The following is a 22,592-nucleotide window of genomic DNA, read 5'->3' as shown; positions in this document are numbered from 1 at the left end:
CACACACACACATTCTTGCTAGCATTTCCCCCTTGTTTGTAGTCATCATTAATATTGTGACTTGTAATCTCGGTGTGGTTTTTAATTTTTATTCACTTATTTATTTTAAGACATGACCTCACTATGTAACCATAGCTAGTCTAAAAGTCATTCTGCAAACCAAGTTGGCCTCAAACTCACCTGCCTCTGCCTCCCAGGTGCTGGGATTAAAGACCTGCGTCACCATGCCTGGCTCTCTCGGTTTAGTTCTGATTTTTCATTCCCCTGCTGGTTAAGGATGTTAAACATTTTTCTCATGTATTAATTGTTTCTGCTTTTGAGAATTGCCAGTTCCATTTTCCCATTTATTGACCGGATGATTTGCTTTGATGTTTCATTTTTTTAGGCCTTTACAGATATTAATCCCTTGTCAGATGTATAGTTGGCATCAATTTTTCTCCCGTTCTGTAGGCTGTCTCTTTGTCCTGCTGCATGTGTCTTTCACTGTGTATAAGCCTTTTAATTCCATGTGATCCCATTTGTCAATTCTCGCTATTATTTCCTGAGTGGCTGGAGTCCTTTTCAGACACTCTTTGCCTGTGCATGGATTGTAAAATGTTTTCCCAATGTTTTAACCTAACAGTTCCAATGTTTTTTTTTTTGGATTTTTATTTTTTTTGTATTAAGATCTTTGATCCTAGCTCCCTCTCCCCTCCCCCCCCCCCCCGTCATGCTCCAAGGTTAAGTTGGGGGAAGAATAGACGAGAGCAAGAAAAGAGATACCATCATAGAGGAAGCCATTATAGGCTTAAAGAGAAATCAGGCACTAGGGAAATGTCTGGAGATCTACAAAGATGACACCAACTAACAATCTAAACATCAGAGGAGAGGCTATCTTAAATGCCCTCCCCTGATAATGAGATTGATGACTAATTCATATGCCATCCTAGAGCCTTCATCCAGTAGCTGGTGGAAGTAGAAGCAGACACCCACAGCTAAACACTGAACTGAACTGGAATCCAGTTGCAAAGAAGGAGGAGTGATGAGCAAAGGGGTCCAGACCAAGCTGATGAAACCCACAGAAACAGCTGACCTGAACAAGGGGAAGCTCTTGCTCCCCAGACTGATAGCTGGGAAACCAACATGGGACTGATCCAGATCCCATAAATGTGGGTGTCAGTGAGGAGGCCTCGGAAATCTATGGGGCCTCTTGTAGTAGATCAGTACTTATCCCTAGCATAGGTGTGGACTTTGGGAGCCCATTCCACATAGAGGGATACTCCCTGAGCCAAGACACATGGGGGTGGGCCTAGACCCTATCCCAAAGGATATGACAGACTCTAAAGACCCCCTGTGAAAGGGCTCACCCTCCCTGGGGAGCAGAAAGGGTGTGGGAAAGGTAGGCTGTTAGTTGGGGTAGGGGGAGGCAGGGTAGGAGGGGAGGGAGAGGGAACTTGGATTGACATGTAGAACAATCTTTTTTCTACTTTTTTCCCCATTTTTTTATTTGAATTAGAAAACAGTAGAAAATGTTTTACTTAAATAGTTTTTTAAAAATAATTTGGGTTATGGCAGCATATGTATACACACACATACATACAAATAAGTTTGGTTTCATTAAATATGATATTCATTAATCAATCAGGAAAATAGTAATATTTTCAGGAATTAAATCATGTCTCAAAATTATAAAAAGTAGCCGGGCATTGGTGGCACATGCCTTTAATCCCAGTACTCGGGAGGCAGAGGCAGGGGGAATCTCTGTGAGTTCGAGGCCAGCCTGGTCTCCAGAGTGAGTGCCAGGATAAGCTCCAAAAGCTACACAGAGAAACTTTGAAAAACAAAAACTATAAAAGTAATTCTTGAAAAAAAAATCTTTGATCCATTTTGAATTTTGGTGCAGGATGAAGTATATGGAACTAGCGTCCTTCTTCGTGTGGATAGCCAGCATCATTCTTTCTCTAATTGATTTTTATTATTTTTTAGTGACGTGTATGCATGGGGAGGTGAGTGCAGTTGCCTGTGGAGGCCAAAGCAGCAGCATCTTCGTGGAGGTGGAGTTACAAGCAGACGTGGTTGCACCCTTAACCACTGAGACCTCGCTCTAACCCCATTTCTTGAAGGAACTGGCTCTTTCTCTCTATGCACATTGCATCTTTGTCAACTATTCATGGCTGAGGCTTGGGGAACTTCTGGGTTTTCTTTCGCATTGGTCCACATGTCTTGTTTTGGTGTCAATACTATACTGTCCCTATCTCTCTGTAGAATAATTTGAGGTCTGGCATTATGATACCAGCCACATTTTTCCTTTTGAATTGGATTGCTTTTATTATTCAGAGTCTTCTGTCCTCCATATGAATTTAAGAGGTTTTTTTTCTGTATTTCTATGAATAATGTTATCATTTTGATGAGAATTGTATTGAGTCTGGAGGTTGCTTTTCAGGAATATAGCTATGTTTATAATATTAACTCTCCCACTCCTCAAGCATTAAAAGTCTTTACCTCTTCTAGAGTTTTCTCCAATTTCTTCCTTCAGTGTCTTAAAGTTTTTCTTATAGAGGTTTCACCTCCTAGATTTATTCTTTTTATTGGAGGGGGGTGCTATTGTGAATCTGATTGTTCCCTGATTTCTTTCTTTGAAAGATTATTATTATTATTATTATTATTATTATTATTATTATTATTATAGAAAAGCTACTAGTTTTTATATGTTGATTTTTGTGCTGGGTGGTTTTCTATCAACTTGACACAAGTTAAAGTCATCTGAGAGGAGGGAATCTCAATTAAGAAAATGCCTACATAAGATTGGGTTGTAGGCAAGCCTGTAGGGCATTCTCTTAATTAGTGATTAGTGGTAGAGGGCCTGGCCCATGGTGGGTGGGGCCATCCCTGGGCTGGTGTTCCTGGGTTCTATAAGAAAGCAAGCTGAGCAAACTAGAGGAGCAAGCCAGTAAGCAGCTCTCCTTCGTGACCTCTGCACCAGCTCCTGCCTCCAGGCTCCTGCCCTGACTTCCCTCATTGATGAACAGTAATGTGTAAGTCAAATAAACTCTTTCCTCTCTGTTTCTTTGGTCATGGTGTTTCATCATAAAAAACCCTAAGACAAGTTGGTACCAGGGACTAGGTATTCTTATGAGAGACCTGACCATGTTGTTTGAGGAAGGATTGTGGCGGGACCTGTGCTTTGGGCTAGAAGAGCCTTATGTGCTGAGAGCTTAGTGAACTGTTCTGTAGGAGTTTTGAAAACAAGATTGTTGAGGGCAACGCAGAGGATGGAGGCCTGGTTTGTGAGGTTTCCGAGGGAAGTATAAAGGCTCTTTGGGGGACTATTTGTTATTTTGAATTAAGATTCTGTGGTTCTGGTTAGCTGGGATTCATGAATCAGCTGTTATTAACAAAATACCAGAACCACTGAAGTAAAACCTTTGCTTTGCTGGGGTACTTGATGCTGGTCGGCTGGAACTGAGAAATTGGTGGTGATTAAGAAGAGACCGTCACTTTTGAGGTGAAATCTCAAAAGTGTTCCCTGAAAGTCAGCACACACAGGCTATGTTCCTGATATGGCCAAGGTTATATCTCAGGCTGGCAGCTGAACTTGATAGTGAGTCACTCAGGTGGAACTGGTTTTGAAGCATGAAGGGGTCATGGAGAGCAGCTGAGGCTTGTTGCTGTGTGCCAGGAATGGAATCACTAGAGAGGGCCCAGGAGAGGCTACTGGGGGAAAGTGCAACCCAGTTGCAGCAGAGACCCCAGCATTTTCGACATGCCAGTACCATGATGACCACCAAGAACCGCAGCAGCAGGGGAGTGGAGCCAGCTGGAGCCTAGAAGACAAGCTGTGTGAGCTGCAGATGACGGAGCTGGAGAGGCAACTCAAGCCTTTTGAGGAACCCGGAAGATCTGAGTGGATCGTGGACATTGAACTTTGAGTTACTTACACTGTTGGGAGTTTGGTTTTCCTTTGATCTGATTGTGACTGTGCCCTGGCTCTTCCTTCTTGAAGTGAGAAGGTATTTATCTTAACTTTGATTTTTACAGGAGCCCACAGTTGAGAGATTTTGAACTTGTAAAAGAGAATATGGATTTTTAAAGAGACGGGATATTTTCAAGGGACTAAACTTTTGAGTTTTTTAATTTGTAAGACTGTGTGGCTTTCAAAGTCATTTATGTTTATGTGAGATCTCTTGATGGATGAGAAGGGAAAAGTTGTAGCTGAACAGTGGTGTGTTTATGTGTCAAGTTGTCAAGGGGTCAATTGTGCTGGATAGTTTCATGTCAACTTTTTGTTCCCAGTGTACTCCGGCATAATCATGATTCCCAGGGCAAAACTAAGAGTTTCCATAAGAATAAGCATAGCGAAAGTTAGCTTAGCGAAACCTGAAGCCCATGAGCTCCCCAAGGTCAGTGCAGGAGTTTGCAATATTGTATCCATAGGTCCTTGCTAGATGGATGGGATTCTCCAAAGGGCCTTGCAATCTAAGGAGCTCCGCTGGCAACACACTTATGCACCATTCCCAAGGGTGACAGCATGGCTTCAGCCATTAGTCCATTATTATCTGATAATACAAAAGAAATGCATTTCATTCTTGTGCTTTAAGACTGACTTTTCCAGTTTATATGTGAAATGTACCCCATGGGCTCATGTGTGTGAACACTTGGTCCCTAGCTGGTGGCACTGTTTAGGAAGATTTTAGAATCTTTAAAAGGTGGAGCCTTGCTGTGACTTACAAGGAACTGCCTTGAGGTCTTGTGATCCATTCTTACTTCCCGGTTTCCTCTGCTTCCCAAGTGTGGACACAGTGTAACAGAAGTGGGACATATTTCTTGCTCCTGCCATTTATTCCTAGTGTCATGATGGACTATAGCTCTCTGGAACTGTAAGCCCAAAGAAAAGTAAACCCTTATCTCTCTTAAGCTGCTTTTGTCTGAATATTTTATCACAGAAATGATAAAGTAGCTAAGATTGTGTTACAGTCTAAACTCTGTCCTGTTTTAGGGAAGGTCCCATGGGATGCTGAGAAAGAACCTGTAGCTTGCACTCTGACAGAATATTCAGTAGATGACTCTGAAGTCCATTTGATCTAAGGTGCAATTGAGCCCAGAGTTGGGTGTTTTCTGAGTGATCTACTTGGTGACACTTATTGACTGATTATTGTAAACATCTGGACTCATCTGGCCCTTCCATGCAATAGTGCTTGTATTAAGATTCAATATGTCAATGTTTGGTACATGTATTTATAATTGCTATGTCTTTTAGGGGTTATTTCTTTATCTTGTCTGACAAATTTTTCCTTCAAGTCTACTTTGTTAGATATGAGTATGGTTTGTTTTCAGTTGTCACCTTCTGGCTTGTCTTCAGTTTCCCCTTGTTTGGAACATAATTTTCCAACCTTTTGCTTTCAACTCACCATTACCTATGAGTCGTCTCTTGGTTTTGTTTTTGTTTTGTTTTGTTTTTTTAATCAGCCAGCTAATCTTCATCTTTTAAGGGGAAAAGTTAAATGTATTTACATTAGGCTGTCACTGAGCAGCCTAGTGCTGATTCTTGTATTAATGGTTTTAATTGGTTCAAATATAGTTTGTTCATTTTCCTTTGACTATCATGAATTTTTTCTGATCTGCTGAAATTATGATTAATTTGTTCCAAGTTTTTGTTTCTCTTGTCATGAAATTTATTCTTCCCCGTGATCTTGTTAGTATCTTATTCTCCCCTGTGCACAATTCCTCTAAAGTTTATTCTTCAGAGTGTTGCCACCTTAGTTTCATTTTTTTAGTTTTTGCTTGTCGTAGAAGGTCTTTATTTCCTCGTCAATTTTAAAAGACAATCTTGTCAGGGATGTCTACTTTCAAGGCTTGAACTATATCATAGATGCTTCTGGAGCAGTTAGGGTTTCTGACAAGAGGTCTATTGGTATCGAGATGAATTTGCCTCTGTAAGTGAATTAGCACTTTTTTCTTGGAGGCTTTAACATTTTCTTTGCTCTGTAATCTTTTTATTTTCTTCTCTTTTTTTTGAAGACAGAGTCTCACCATGTTGCCCTGGAACTCTTCACTTAGACCAGGCTTGCCTTGAACTCACAGAGCTCTGCCTGCCTCTACCTCCCAAAGTATGTGTCTACAGAAACGAAACATTTGGAGAAAGTCATTCTGAGTGACATCACTTACTGAATTGTAGAGTTTTCTGGGAATAAAGTGACTTATTTGAGAAGATAAGAAGTTATATCTTAAGAGATTTGATTTTGAGACAAATGGAGAGCATTTAATTATCAAGGTAGACTTCAAATAAGTGATATTTGGGCACTGACACCTAGTGTTTAGTTTCTTTCTTCCTTTTTTTCTAGACAGGGTCTTATGTATCTCTGGCTGGTCTCAAACTCAGAGATCCACCAGTGTCTGCCTCCCAAGTGCTGGAACTAAAGGCATCCACCACTACACCCAGCAAGTTTATTTTCTCTTGAAATCCTTGGGCCAAATGACAAAAAACTGGGGATTCTGTTTGAAAACCTTAAAAATGTGAAACCATAGTAACTTCATTCCTGCCACGTAGATCACTACACATTAACAAAACTCAGACACATCTCTTTCCCCATTTCACAGATGAGAACCACCCGCAAGGTTTCTGTCTGGCCTGTGGGCCTAGTTGGTGGGCGCCGCTATGAACGTCCATTGGTGAAAAATGGCAAAGTTGTCGGCTGGTACACCGGGTGGAGAGAAGACAGGCCTTTTGCCATCGACATGGCAGGTGAGCAGTGTGCATGGGCATTTGTTCCTGGTGGGTGGGGATGCTTAGGATGCTCTTAGAAGGAAGCTTTAAAATACCAATTTGCATAAAGCCCTGGAATGTGCCTCATTCTTCAGACGAAATATTTGAATATTTAGAATAGGTTCTTTGACAATTCAAGTTGAAATTTGAATTTGGAAGTGGTTAGAAAATAATCATCCCTTTCTGTCCTTTTATCTGACGAATGTTTGTGTTATCAGTATTGGGTTGGGCATGAGGCATTTAGAGTAATGGAGCCATGGCTCCTACCTCTCACTAGTCGCTCAGTTAAAACCATTTGGTACCTCTGTCTAGAAGCCTGGTTGATGTATTAAAATATAATCACATTTATTGATAAATTTAGTAATGAATTAAAGATGACAAGTCATTTTAATGTTTATTGGTAAATTTAATGGTTTATTAATAAATAGCTGGTTTTCTACATAGGCATTACTTTTTTAATAGAACTATATTTTAAAGTTTCTATTTCAGGGCCAGCCAACTGAATTGAATTAGACCTGTGCAAACCAAAAGTTTTCAAATACTGCTTTATCATGAAGGGACTCATTTTCTGTGGGTTATAGAAAGTGATGCTTTTGATTGCGGGGCCAGGATGGGGTTTGGAACATGACGGTTAGATGGAAGACAATCACTGCCATCTATAACTGACAAGATGAAGTCAAAAAGGTTCCAAAATTGATCGCATCCATTACCAGAACTGCCTGTCAGCCAGGGCTCTCCTGGTTCTTTCTTGCATATTTCCCACCCACGGTCAGAACCTCAAAATTCAGACAGCACTAATACCATGCCCTAAACTGGATTTTCCACCTTTATTCTGATACAAAAAAAAAAAAAAAAAAAAAAGGAGGGAATAAGGTTGTAAAAATATTAGAAGTTGAAGATGAAACTTTTCATGCATGGTGTATCTGTCACAATGCAACATGAGAAAAGGGAAATGATTTTTGGTCTGTATTTTACATATTATAAAAGAGCATAAATTTGAGGATATTTGCTATGGTCTCTGACCCCTCAGCTAGTCTAGATCCCTTATTCCTGCGCCATAGCCCAGATCCACTCTCCAGGCCTTGATCTCTCCATGTCCTTGGGTTTTAGTTCTTAAAGCCCCAGAGCTATGCTGACATTTCAACTAAAGCATTTACCGGAAGCAGTTGAGAGGCAGAGCCATGCTAGGGAGAGCCCAATGATCAGTCCATCCATCCATCCATCCTTCCTTCCTTCCTTCCTTCCTTCCTCCCCACCTTTTTATTTTGTTAAATAAAATTTTTGAGAATTTCATCTATGTCATTGTCACCCCTCTCTTGACCTGTCCAGCTCTTCCAGTGGCCCCCAATTCTTGATCACTTCTTTAATTTTTGAGATATATATATATATTATATATATATATATATATATATATATATATCCTACTGAGTCCATTTAGCATTGCTCATATGTACATATGTCCTGGGCTGAGCACCAAGGATTGGACAACCAATGAGGAAGCTTGTCCCTATGGGAACTGAACCCTCTCTCCCTCAGCAGTCATTGGTCACCTGTAGCTCTTCAGCTTGGGGTGGGGCCACATGGAATTCTTCTGCCCACATTGGCATGTCCGCTGGTGGTGTTGTGCTGGTCTTGTTCATGCAGCTATACTGTTGAGAGTTAATGGGTACACTTTGTCTGTCCTGTCTAGGGAATGATCTAACAGCAGGTACTCTGAGCCTTTGGCTCTGACAATCTTTTTGCCCCTCCTTCCACAATCTTCTCTTAGGTGTTGGGTTGCACTACAGGTACATCATTCGGGGTTGGGCATCCCACAGTAGGTGATTTGATCCTGAGGATTCATAAAAAGAGTGCTTTCCCATCCAGTCCCATTCATGGCTCTGAAAACACAAGGCTAAGCATCATGTATGTTGGGAAATTGAGCATCCTTTTTGACTATGGTATAAGCTAGAGCAGAAAATTTGTCAGGAACACAGTGTCCTCCTGTGGTGAGAAAGGTAATTGCATGATAGGGCCACTGCCTGCCTTGCCCAGGTGTCACACCTTGAAAAAGACAAGGAGAGGAGTAGGTGCTGGATATCCAAGTGTGGATCCAGGACTGCAGCAGAAGCCAGCTAACAGACCCTCGGTCCTGAACTTGCCCGGAGCTTGCTGGTGTGCCATTCACCAGAAAGCTTTCAGGCAATAGCATTACCTTCCACGAGCAGTGTCAAGGTGAGAGCAGCTTGGATAATTCAGAGCACTGGTTTCCAAATTGATGTTTCTCAAGTTCAAGGAAGGCAAATGGGTTTGTGCTCTGGGAGCTCTTATTGCAAGACCGGGGAGAGATGTTTTTCACTGCTGAATTCTATAGGAATCTTTTCTCTCTGGCATGGCCATTGTTTGGACTTTCTACACATCTCCATATATTTCCAAATCACAATGAAATTTGCACATCATAACAAAGTATGAGCTAGTTGTTTTCTTGGTAGTCTTCGCTTAAAATAGGAATACAGTATCACATTCGAGAAAACTTCGCTCCCCACACGTGTTTGCTCTGCATCATAGTTTTCCGTGAATTATTGATATTTTTGGAAGCCCGGAGTGCAGGTGATCTGGTCGGTATGATAATGAGCCTGGGTCTGAAAACGTCGGCCCTCATTCTGAAACTTCAAAATGCTCATTTTGGTTTACAGTTCGCTTATGTAGTCTCCATAGGAACCTGATGCAGAGTTTGCGGGCCCTTAGACCCATGTGGTGTGTCCTTCCCCACTTCCACATTAGTGTGGAGAGGGGGGGTCAAGCAGAGAGAGAGAGGGAAGGAGGGAGGGAGGGCCATGAGGGAGGAGGAGAGAGACGGAGAGGGAAGGCGGGAAGGGAGAGAATGGATATGAGAATGAGTGGATAAATATATGTGAATGAGAATATCTGGAGTGAGAGAAGGAAGCCAGAGGCCATATCCTGCAAGGCACTGTGTTCAAATGGCTCTGTGATGGTTGCCTGTGAGGATCTTCCTGATGCTAAGAAATCGCCGTCAGATAACACGAGACACTGCTTTGAAGCCTTCAAGTTCGCACAATGTTAATGAGAGAAGTAAAGACTGGATCTGGTCCCTGAGGGCATTTCCTAAAACTTTCTAATCATTACTCCTTAAGTTAACCTCCCTGAGGAGATGGAGCAAAGGCACTTCAGGCAGCTCTGCTGTGGCTTGCTGTTGGCTTCGGATGTACACTGCTCTGCCAAGCTAACAGGAGACCCTGGAGTATTTCTACTGGGCTGTGCCTCTGGCTTCTATTCCCAGAATAACTCTAGCATCTGACAACTGACTCAAAGAGAGGCAGTCCACGCAACGTTTTTAGCCCTGCTTTGTGGGCAGGGAATTACTTTCAAGTGACAGTCTCATTTTGGTCACTTCCACGGAAATGTCAGTGACAAACATTGCTTGAAAGAGCTGAGCTGGAGGTAATTTGAAGCCCAGCCAGGGGTCTAGATTTGCTTAAAAATCAGAACTTTATGCTGGGATCCTTACACGGAATTATTTTTTTTAGATATATGCTTGTTTATATTCCTTTTTATATCAAAATTTTTATAAAATATAATTTGACCATGTTTGTGCTGTTTTTAATATAAATTTTTATTTAAATTAGAAACAATCTTATTTTACATATCAGTCCCAGTTCCCTCTCCCTCCCATCCTCCCGAGTCTCCCATCGATCCCCCATCCCACTCCCCAGGGAGGGGGGCCTTCGATGGGGGATCTTCAAAGCCTGTCACATCATTTGTGGCAGGGCCTAGGCCCTCCCCCATGTATCTGGGCTGCAATAGTATCCCTCCATGGGGAATGGGCTCCCAAAGTCCATTCGTGCACTAGGGATAAATACTGATCCACTACCAGAGGTTCTATAGATTGCCCAGGCCTCCTAACTGACACCCACATTCAGGGGGTCTGGAACAGTCCTATGCTGGTTTCCCAGCTATTAGTCTGGGAACCATGAGCTCCCCCTGTTTAGGTCAGCTGTTTCTGTAGGTTTCTCCTTATGCTGAGTTCTTAGTATTTGCATGCACCTTAGCATTAACTCCAGGAGGCTGCAGCAGGGCATTGTACTCGGGTAACAAAGGCATGCATAATACCTAGGTGAGTGACCAGCATGCCGTGGACACTATTCTGGTGAAAACCCAACTTAGTGTGCACAGTTCTGACACCAATCAGCTACCATTGATTATTTCACATGTTTGAAGGTTTCAGACAGACACAAGGCACACCTCGGGGATTCTCAGGCCAAGTATGGCTCTGGGTCTCTGCCACGCTAATGTGTTCATACACAAAAGCGGAGGTCCAGTAAGTGATATCCCAGGATCACCATTGATGTTGTAGATGTTTTGTGACTGACACAAATGAGATGTGACCATGGAGTGTTTTCTCACACGTGACTTACCAGAAATATCTTCCTAGATGTCTACAAGTTCTCTGAATTCCCTGCCTGGAGTCCAGTGAGCACGGGTATGTGGAAACCCTTAGAAAGGAGGTGTTTGTTAAAGGAGAGTGGAGCTGCCTGGGATTGTATCCTGGGAGTCAGAACCAGAGAAGATGGAGGTCCTGGGGTGTATCCGTGACATGGTAGCTGAGAGAAAGGACAGGGAGATAAACGGTGCATCTGTTGATGGCAAATGTTATGTTTAAGAGCCAAGAGCACAAAGAGAATCAAAGGCAGGAGAATAAACAGTGTTAGGAACAATGCATGGGGAACCTTTGTGGATTCCACGGCAGGTGAGGGAGACCAAAGTGGGGGACAAACATGCCAGGCAGACAGAGCTTACATGACAAGTTTTATTAGAAAGGGGAGAGAAGGGGGAAGGAAAGAGAAAAGAGGTAAAGAGACACAGACAGAGAGAGGACAGAAGAGAAGAGGGAGACAGGAAAAGTCCTGTCTGCCCCAGGGGAACAGCGGGAAAGAGAGAGGGAAAAAAGAGCTCAAGTGGTTAGGGGTCTGTCTGTCTTTCAAAGGGGTCCTTTGCACCTGCGTGCAGACTAAGCAACCATGGAACCCGGGGCTGACCAGAGTACTGCCTGAGTGCATTCTGCCAGGTGACAGGGGCAGGCCAGCATAATGCCTGAATCCTTACAAAGGGGCTAAACTCAGTATAAATAATCAGCAAAATGGAGGAATTCGGGCTTCCAGTAGAGCAGATGGCGGTATTTGATCTGTGAAAGGAGTGAAGTTTGAGCAGCACAGGAATACCAGAGGGTGTTGTGGGTGAATCAAGTCAAGAAGGTCTACAAGGAGATGTCACTGGGAGTCACAAGAATAGGCTGAGCCCTGGGGTCCCTTCAACTCCAGTTGAGCTACTTGGGGCAAGTTCTGGTCTTAGGAATTGAGGTTGTTCACACTGTAGTTTCCATTGACATTTAGCTTTTTCTCCCACTGGGCTTATCTTCCCAGGTGGCAGAGTTTCTAGACTCTGGGGCCCATCCTACACCTTTGGGGGAAGTGGGTGGGCAATGGGTTTGGGCCTAAAAGGGCCAAGGGTGACCAAGAGGTAAGAAAAAGGTGGGGGCAGTTTCAGGGGGCAGGAAGATATTGTCTCCCTCCTTCTTCCTCCCCCATCCTGTGTGTGTGTGTGTGTGTGTGTGTGTCATGGTGGAACATACATGTAATCCCATGGATGATGGAGATGGAGCCAGAAGGCTCAGGAGGTCAAGGCTTTGACCATGCAGCAAGTTTCAGGGTAGTCTGAACTGTATGAGACACTGTCTCAAGCAGTGAGGGTGTAGGAGGGAGTGAGAGAAGGAGGGGAAGGGGGTTTTGAAAGTCTAAAGGAAGGAATTGGGTGGGGCACTAGGATAATAGATGGACCAGTTCTCCTGGCAGAATCACCTCTTACTTCTGGGTGAAAGATGGCATTAGTAAGTAAATAAGTAATTCAAGGGCTGGAAAGTGGAGGTCTGGTTGTCAAGTAGGGGTGGGGTCATCTGCTGAGTGTTGAAGAAAGGGAGAAGTGCCATTTGTCCTTCTGCCACACTTACCGGGCACACTTTTGGCAGTTTAGATGTTTCATGACTGACATGAGATGAGACCATGAAGTGTTTCTCTCACACGTGACTTTTCCAAGAATATCTTCCTAGATGTCTGCAGTCCTCTGAATTCCCTGCCTGGAGTCCAGTGGTCACAAGTGTGTGGAAACTCTGTGAAGGGAGGCACTCATTCGGGTACAATAGAGTTGCCTGGGGTTGCATCCTGGGGGACAGTCACCTCGCATGGACACTAGGGAAGGAGCCAGGGGAAATGACTGTACTGAACCTGCAGGGAATTCCTAGCCACTGCCCTCAAGCCACCAGGGAAGGTGGAGATCACAGGACTCAACACAGATGATAGTGTGAGGTAGAAAATACATTTGGGGTTAAATTTAGAGGACACAGACAGGCTGTTGGGCCAAACTTCGGAGGAAGAGGTGGCACTTGACAGTCACCTTATTCTGCTAGCCCAGTGCAAACAGGGATCAATCTCAATGGGTCACATTTTGGGAACAACAGATGGGGTGTAAGTCGTTCTTAGGGGAAAGGCAACTGGGGTCAATTGTGAGGACTAAGTAGTGATGGGTACGGTTCTCTGTGGTTAGTGGAGCGTCTGAAATATTTCAAATAGGTGACAGGTGTGATTAGAAATACATCTGCAGCCACATCAGCAGATACTAAGTGATTGGTAGCTGGTGGGGGAGGAAGAGAGGGAGCCTCTGCAGCCATCTGTGGAGATGAGGCAGAGTAGAAAGCTAGGAGGTGAGAGGTGACCTTAAATACCACAGTCATCAGGGACATAGCATTTTAAGGAGCCATTTCATTTTATGGTCATAAGTCAGCAGACATTTCGATTTTGACACCCTTTCTGTTGTGTGATGTGCTGGTAACCAACATGTTAAATTGAAGTCGGTTCTAGTTTTAACTGATGTCATTTGCGTTATCAGTTTGAGTTGTAATTTACGTTTAGAAAATATGGTGACCGTGGGTAGTTAGGCCTGCCTGTTAGCCAGAAGACCAGCTGTGCAGGCTTAGGGGCATGCACAGCAGTGGAGAAGGCCATTACCGGACTAATGTGTCTGAGTGGATGCATTTCAGGTACACTGTCCTGGTGGAGGGTTGTGGAGTCTGGAGTAATGACAGGTACACTGTCCTGGTGGAAGGTTGTGGAATCTGGGGTGACTGGCATGAAGAAGTTAGCCACAGTGCCCGCTCAGGCTTCTGACACCACCCACAGTCCTTTTGCCCTCCTCGGCAGTCCATCACCCCAGAGCAGAAGCAATCATTAGGAATACAACCTGGCTTCCTGGTGACCCTTTGCTTCCAAGTATTCAGAGGCCACTCTGGGCTCCACTGGCAGAGTCCTGCCTGCTGCCTCCTGTCCTACCAGTTTTGGCCCCTCTGCCAGATCTTGGGGTCGTGTTTCCTTAAGTCCCACCACCACAGCCTGACTTCACCTCACAGCCCCACAGATGCTGCCACCAGGAAGTCTTCCATCAGTTCCGCCCTGTCCATCCATCTGATCTCCACACACAGGCCATCTTCACGAAGACACCTTCACTGTCACCCTAACTTAGGCTGGTCTCCATCATAACCTGCTATACTGCTAAGTTCCTGCTCATCACAGCCACACCTCTCCCTTGCCTTCCCACAACGGCAATGCATACCCTGGCACAAGAGAGACTGAGGGCTATCCTGTCTCAGAGGGTGCTGTGCCTACCCACTGCTGGGTGAACCTCTCAGGAAGCTATTGCATGTGATGGCCATGGATATGCTGAGAGCCAAGACCAAGGAAGGGTTGGCCCTGGCCAGTTCACAGGAGCTCTCCTCCTGTGGGTAGACGCTCTGCTTTGTCTTGGCTATTTGTCAGTAAGGAATTCCTGTTAGGTTCATTTGTTTGGTAAACCCCTCATTTGGTAGATAGTGCTCTGTAAAGCTGAGAGGCATCTTGGATCAAATGGTCCACCATAACAAAATCAGCAGGCAACACCAAAACATTTGCTTGCTTCCTGAGTGGAAATGTTGCAAGAAAGTGGAAGGGCCTCTTTGTTCCTCTGGAGCCATTTGTCATTCAATCAAGATGCTCTCCATGACTGCAAGCTCTGTATGATGTAGAAAGTCCTGGAATGTTCTCAGAGTGGCTTCATGGTGTCTCATGGTGGTAGCCCAGGGTCTAGGACCACCTTAAGACTCTGATCTTGGGTTGATGTAATGTGGCTGTCCCTTGAGTTGTGTGGGACTCTAGGAGAGAACTTTCAGCTGTTGTGGGCAGGGTGGTGGCAGAGTGTGATGTCGAATGGCAGCCCACTGCTCACTTGGTACGCATTTGCTGAATGAGGTGCTTATGGAGATGCTCACAGAGCACCTCGGCCGTGGCTGTGTGAAATGGAAATGGGTGAGCAGCTGTGCCCATCTGGGTGCTCACAATCAGGAGTGCTCTCTGGTGCAGCTGGTGAGGGGGTGGGGCAAGGCAGTGGTAGAGAGGGAGGATCCACAGGACTAGGGGTGGGGGGCAGGTTTCAAGGTACATAACCACTTCAACTCCAGCTGTTCCACTTATATAACAGAATATCCCTTGAGGTATCTATCCAATAAGGCGTGTATTCAGAACTTAGAATATGGGAACCCTATACTTTCCTTATGTCTTTGAAATCCAGCCAACTCCCTAATGACATGTTATTTGCTGAGCGTTTAGCAGGCATTCTTAGGCTCTCTGTGTGCTTTCCCATCTAATTCACTCAACATTTTGCTAGTTTCAGCTTCCTCATTTCAACATACTAACCTAATGCTAGACGTGATCAGTAAATTGTATGGGGATTAAGTGGTTAAGAGTGGGGATCAGTTATGTCCTTGTGACTACTGGGCAGGCTTCCCTCTTTGCTTCAAATCACACATCTCCACTTAACAGCCATGGGACCCCAGTCTTTGATCTCTGAGCATCTATTTTTTTTTTCTCTGCAGAGAAAATGAAATTCTTCTTAAGATGTAGCAGGCGAACACCATAAATACCCAGTGAATGTTATGTGTCTTCACCAAGAAATACAATGAGGGTGACTTTAGAGGTCAACTGATTTGCTCAGATGAATTGGGTTAGCGCTTTGATTATTACAGCAGGCGGATCCATGCAGGCAGCCGAGGGTAGGCGGGTCACTGACCCCCCAGGTCCTACTTGGGCATCAGCAGGCTGCACATGGTAATGATCTAACTCGGAACATGGCCTTTTCCTGATCTATCGATGGGAGTGATACCACCTGCCCTCTGGGTGGGAGAGAGGCATGCAGATGCACCTGCTGGTGTCAGAATCTGCACCTGCATCTGGCTGTCTCAGTCCAGTCCAAAGTTGGTAACTTCAGAGCCCACAAACTCTGCTTTGGACCCATGGGCTTCATTTCCCTGCTGGCGGGTGGCCTTTTGCTCATTATCATTCTGCGGGTTGCTCAGCATGCAGGCTGGCACGTTGAGATAAATGTTGGCCCTGGCTTTAGATTAAATACCCTAAGAAGAGAGTGATCAATAAGGGAACAGAACCATAAAAGATCATTAAAGAGTTGTTCAGAAGCAGGTATGTGTTCATTTTTATAATTTCCCGGCTGAGAAACCAAACAAACAAGAGCACACAAGCTTGCAAAAGCAAAGGCCATTTATAACATTTAACTCGGTGTGTCTGATGCCTGTGGACGGTCTGTGAAATGCAGCCGTGCATTTGGTTGTTGGATGTACTCATAAGGAGTTAAAAGAATTCTCATTTTTCCTACTTGAGTCCCAGGAAGAAATATCATTCTTCTTCACCACCCTCATTTCCCAGAGAACATCTACAGATACGACTTATGTATCAGTTCTGTTAAAGAGGTATACCATGTGTTCATGTCAATAATTAGAATTAAGATCTTTGTTCTGGCCAGGCAGTGGTGGCGCACACCTTTAATCCCAGCACTTGGGAGCCAGAAGTTGGCAGATCTCTGTGAGTTCAAGGCCAGCCTGGTCTACAGAGTGAGTTCCAGGACAGACAGTATGGGTACACAGAGAAACACTGTCTCAAAAAAAAGATCTTTGTTCTGCCTGGTTATGGTTAAGTCAAGGGCTGACTGGCATGGATGTCCGTTTTTCTTTGGCATGTGGATTGGTTGCTGTGGCTACCAAACCTCTCTGTACTGGCTTCAGAGATTAAGCTTAGGCAGTGCTCTCCCCAGGTTCCCCCGAGCAGCCGGAACCACCCAACCCCAAACACTCTAGCCACTTACTTCAAATGCTGTAACTTTGTTATCGGATAGGCAAGTCATTGAGCGTGGCATGTGCTACCTTCAGCACCAAATGTACAGTGTCTCCCTGCCTTCCTGTGTTTGGCAGCCAACTTCTAGTCCCCGTGCAAGGCTCATCAATGGTCATGGTTTTCTCTGGCAGGTCTTTCCTGATCTTCCTTCCACCCAGCATAGACCTCCTCCGCACTTGTTCCCCCTGGAATGCTACACTTATTCATATGTCCACAAGGTGGCGCCCGTGTCCCTGTTCTCCAGACCTCAGCCAGGGAATGCTCCAGTCTCTACTCCCTGTATCTCCCTCCAGGTGAAGCTTCTGCCCCTGAAAGCAGCAGCTGAAGTGTCTGCCCCGAATTCACTCATTTTAACTCTCCTCCCTCTCCCACTCTGAGGATGTTATCAAAATGAAAAGCTAATGCCCTGAGGTTCTGAGACAACACTGTCCGTTATTTCCTAACAAGGAAATTTAAAAAGATGCCGGAGTTGGATTGCAGAGCACACGGAGGATGGTCTGATCCACGGGTCCCCATTGGTCTACACATCAAAATTCCAAGATACCGGCCTCTGGTTGGTTAGACCAAACATCTAGGATATGGGCCTGATGCTGTTACAGGGACTGGTGTTTGTATTTTATTGTCTAAATAGTTATAGGATGCCACCACGGATAAGGATGGGCTGTGTAGCAGTTATAACCATGTCTCTCCTGCAGTTAGCAAGTTGTTCTGGTCACGGTCCCACCTGAACCCTGCCCTGAGTCCATTCTGAGAGTCTCGGGCAGAATGGCGTCATTTCCAAGCCTCAGGTGTATAATGTACAATGGGTTATTTATATAAATGTCTCTTCATTGAAAAAGCAAAAGGAGCCGGGCGTTGGTGGTGCATGCCTTTAATCCCAGCACTCGGGTGGCAGAGGCAGGCGGATCTCTGTGAGTTCGAGGCCAGCCTGGTCTCCAGAGCGAGTGCCAGGATAGGCTCCAAAGCTACACAAAGAAAACCTGTCTCGAAAAAAAAAAAAAAAGAAAGAAAGAAAAAGGAGAACAGAGGTACAAGTGAGAATAATTTTTACCTGATTACTGAAAAGCATAACCAACAGCCTAAGTGGAGATGATTGCCTGCCTCCTCCGAGAACACAAGTGGGTGCATTTGAAATATATAAGATTTTTAATTGACACAGAAGTGTGCATATTTGTGGGGCAAATGTGATGGTTGGTGCATGTGTCAAATCTGTCACAGCCAAGTCAGAGTAATTATTAGCATATTCCTTGGTTGGGTACGATGGTATGATGGTTTGGAAGCAACGACACTCATAGTCTCAGGCATTTGAATGCTTGGTTCCCGTTTAGTGGCACCATTTGTGGAGGAATAGGTGGTATGGCCTTAGTTAGAGGAAGTGTGTCACTTTGTGGTTTCAAAGCCAGGTACCATTCCCAGTTTGCCTCTGGGCTTCCTACTTGTGGTTTAAACTATGAACTCTTAGCTGCTCTGTTGCCATGTCTACCACCTGCTGCTGTAATTCCTGCCATAATGGACACTAACCCTCTGGAACCATAAGCCTCAATAAGCTTGCACTTCTGGAGGTTGCCTTGGTCACCGTGTTTTTCCCACAATAATAAAAAAGGTACCGAATATGGAGGGCTAGTCAGAACTTAACCTGGTAACTGCTGTGAATGTACACGATTGTCAGCCAGCGCCACCACCTTGTGCTATACAACAGTGGGACCTGGTCGTCCTGACAGTGATTTTGTGACCATTAACCAACCTCTCCTCCCCTCCAGGTCTAACAGTCACACTATGCTCTCTCCTTAATGTATCTTCACTGGGATTCTTTTATCTTAAGATAAAACAAGAGCAGACAGCTATGAGGAAAAGAGCACTAGGGGACCCGAGACGTTTATACCCAGTGAAACATCAAGCTAACAAAACTAGCAAAAGTACAATAGCCATAGTCAGTTAGAACTAAAGGGGGAGGGGGTAGTTAAACCAGAAAAGGAGTGAGCAATGATAACAGCAGCCCTTTCCATTTTGGAGGAGTAATATCTATCGTGGCTATAAAGTTTAAAGCACTTGGTTGGGATCTAGCATGTCCCGAAGGCCATGTGCCGTAGCTCGTCTGCCAGCTGCTGGGCTTTGGGGAACTGACTGGATCATGAGGACTTGACCTCGGCAGTGTGTTAATCCGTGCCTGGATTCATAGCATGACTGTTGGGAGCCAGGAAGACTAGAGGATGGGATCTAGCCACACAGCTTAAGGACCATCTGCTCCCTGGCCCCCTCCTCTTTACTCTGGGAGGAAAGACCAGGCCGTGATGTTCATTCTCGGCCCCGAAGCTGCGGGACCGAGCAAGTGTGGGCAGAGCCTTCTGCAACCACGAGTCAAGGAAAATCCCTCTTTACATGGTTTTTCTCTCCGCATTTCCATCAGACCTGCAAAAGGCTAACGGAATCCAGAAAGAGAAATGGTGTTTTAGATTAAAATTTGAGCACCTCTAAGTAATAACACCTGTTGTGGAGGAGCAGAAGGCGGTAAACACTACATATGCGTGAGCCCTCAGAGAGGGAATGTAGATCTGATTATAGATTAGATGATTAAAATTGTGATAAGAAAGAAATGTCAACTCTTCGTGCCTTAAACATTTAAAAATATAGTAAGGATTTAATAATGTAACACAGGCAATTAGAAGACATGTTTTTATATTCAAGCAAGGAAAAAAATGAGAAGGGAGTCAAAGTCACAAGAAGGGGGGGACGTTTTATAATAAGATCAGCTTAAGATAAATCAAGACATAAGCAGAATAAATGTGGAGAGGCTGGATTGCTCCAAGGTCAAGCACAACATCAAAATCGTTTTTTTTTTAAGATTATTTTAAATCATGAATATGTCTGTGTGTGGGGATGTGCACATGAGAACAGCTGCCCTGAGGAGAAAGAGGCATTGGATTCCCCGGAAGCTTTCCAGCATACTGTGGGTGCTAGAAAGCAAATGAGACCCCTGCTCTTAAACACTGAGCCATCTCTGGGGCCCAGAACTGTTGTTCTTATAAAAAGCACACACTTAGAAAAGGGTCACTGAGGATTGATGGCCACCATCCTAGTAGCGGGATAGTGAGAGACCCTGTCACAAAGGAAGGTGAGAGCTTTAGAGCAGGCTGCCCATGCCCTGTCTTCTATATGTACAGAGGTGCGTGTACCTTACCTCCATGTGTACACACCGCATATACACCCTCATAGAAAAAAAAAAAAAAGCTGGTACAAGCTCAAAAATGCACCCTAGGAGTCAGTAAAAAGCAAACTGGATGATAATCCTGGCGCAGAGGGAGTGAGGAGCGGGTGGTCACAGAGCTGAAGAAGCATGAAGTGGCACCCTGAACTCTGCCTCAGCTAGTCCGGAGAAGACCATGGGACACAAAGGCCTGGGGTGCTCATAGACATGAGCTCACGAAGAATGTCTGCCCATGTTGTGTCTCGGGTATTGCCTCCGTGTTCCCAGGAGGGAGTCTCTACTCAGTCCATATTAATCAGAATCGCAGCGTGTGGGGTTGTGGGAGGCTGAGGCACAAATGGAGAAATGGAGATATTCTTAGGTACAAATGCCTTGAGGAGGCTCCTGGCATCCGGGCCAAACCTCCTTTGACTACAAGTCTTCAGGCTCTTCCAGGTTAAGATAAAGGAGGATTTGAGCTATGGGATTTTAGCTCTGAGGCTATTGGAGACCTTAAACATTTTCACAAAGCAAAGTGCAAGTTGGATTAGATGCCCAAGACTGGGATTAAGTGACAAGAAGGCCTGTGGGAAATGTCTAGGCGGAGCCCTAGACCTTCGTGGGTGTAGGGGTCAGCTCTGTCCATTCTGCTCCTTTTTCTAGTGAGTCTAAAAGGTCGCGTAGGTCTGTGGTGTAAGGTGCTCATTGCCGGCAGTGTGCAAGTCTGACAGCCATCTTTATTACTGTCTGTGCGATGCCTATGCCAAACACCCCAGTCAGTGAGCGCCCATCTGCCTCTCTTCCCCAGCCCACCAGGTGTAGCTGCCACACACCTAGCTCTCCACTGACTGCTATCTCTGTGTTGTGGCCATAGGAATTTCCCTAAAGCTGACAGGTTATCAGCCAAGTCATTAATACCTGTTGTAGAGCAAGAAAAGTCTTAGGAATGGCAGACTGCCGTAGGTGGACAAAACCTTGTCTCCCATCACAGTAGCGCAGCCTAGTCTTGGCCTCAAGTCTCCCTTCTTCCCCTGTGTGGGTGATAAAGACTTCAACTGCTTCCAGGCCACATCAGATTTCCATCTCGGAAATCTGACCCTTACCTCTCCTTGTTCTGTGCCCACAGGGTTTGCACGGACCTCTTCTGCAGCACTGAGGACCTGGTCTTGTTCATCTCAGTTTCCCTAGGGGGACTGGGCGTTCCCGGAGGGTTAGGACTGTGTCTTACACAGTGTCACCATCACCATCAACGCTAAGACAAGCAAACAATGTACTCCTTGTTTTGAACTTGCTGGTAGTGGTCCTCGTGTCTCCACCATGAGTGCTGAGATTACGGGTGTGTACCACCATGCCTGTGAAGGTGTTCTGGAATGAATGAATTGACCCAGAGAAATTAAAAGTTAAAAGATGTTGTAATTTAGTATAATCTTGGAAATGAGTAGTTTAGAACTGGCCTCTGGGATAAAGGTCTTTCATTCTGCTGATTCCTCAACTTCAGCAATGTGTGCACTACATTCCTTAACTACTCACTGAAGAGCGAAAATAACCATCTCCATTGGAGAGAATGAGGCACAGCACACTAACAGTACTTCACCAAGTCACGTTAAAAAAGTGGCAGAGGTAACATTTGAACCCAGAGCTTTGGATTAAAAGTCTTCCTGCAGTGACTATCCTATACTTGACACCATTTCATTAGGAAATTCCTTACAGTTTAAAATCAGGAACCAATGAGGCTCTTACTGAAAATGACACACATGTGACAGCCTTGCCACTGAACCCCTCAAGAAACTAGGAATGGTTTCACTGCTGTTATCCAGGGCTGGAACGCGACACAAGTTCCTTCTGTGTCTTTTTTTCTGCCCCATTTTTTCTGGATTGGCTTAAAGTGGTTTGGTGTGACCCATTTTAATAATGTGATGGAGAATGTAAATCTCTAATTTCTCCCAACTAACATGTACAGTTTGTTTTTACTTCCAGTTAAAAATAACAAGAGGGCCTGAAAGCATGAACCATTAACACCGGCATGCCCATTGCTTCTGCCCTTCACAGAACAGCACACATCCCATTCCCATTCTCTGAAGCAGCGGAGTCCCTTCCCCTCTAAACTTCAAAGGCATTCCTGCTCAGAAAACACAGGTGGGCATTGGCAGAATTCAGTTCATTAAATCTCTGGGATTCACACTGGGCTCTCCGGATGAAGTTTTCCATCCATGTTCCTCCTGACAGTTGCTTTCGAAGATTGCTCTTTTAGTTGTCTTCAGACTGGAGATTTAAATGAATTGTCGATTAAGGTGCTTCTCAGAAGTACTGTGGGTTTTCTTGCCCACAGAGAACAATAACTGCTAAGTGTTCTTGTTTTTTTGAGGCGTTTTAAGAAACTGGACAGTTTGTTGCAGGGCAGGAT

General features: G+C 44.8%; 1 protein-coding gene across 1 annotated transcript in view; it reads left to right on the top strand.

Annotated features, from left to right (window-relative positions):
• The window catches only part of B3gat2 (beta-1,3-glucuronyltransferase 2), a 71,956-nt gene that overhangs the window by 39,420 nt on the left and 9,944 nt on the right, over positions 1-22,592 (top strand). The window contains exon 2 of the mRNA XM_027392809.2: positions 6,577-6,721. Within this exon, the coding sequence (XP_027248610.1) occupies positions 6,577-6,721 (145 nt within the window). The remainder of the gene's footprint in view (positions 1-6,576; positions 6,722-22,592) is intronic.

Source organism: Cricetulus griseus (genome assembly GCF_003668045.3).
Source record: "Cricetulus griseus strain 17A/GY chromosome 1 unlocalized genomic scaffold, alternate assembly CriGri-PICRH-1.0 chr1_1, whole genome shotgun sequence".
Lineage (NCBI taxonomy): Eukaryota > Metazoa > Chordata > Mammalia > Rodentia > Cricetidae > Cricetulus > Cricetulus griseus.
Note: the sequence above shows the minus strand (reverse complement) of the source record. Positions and strands in the feature narration are given on the sequence as shown.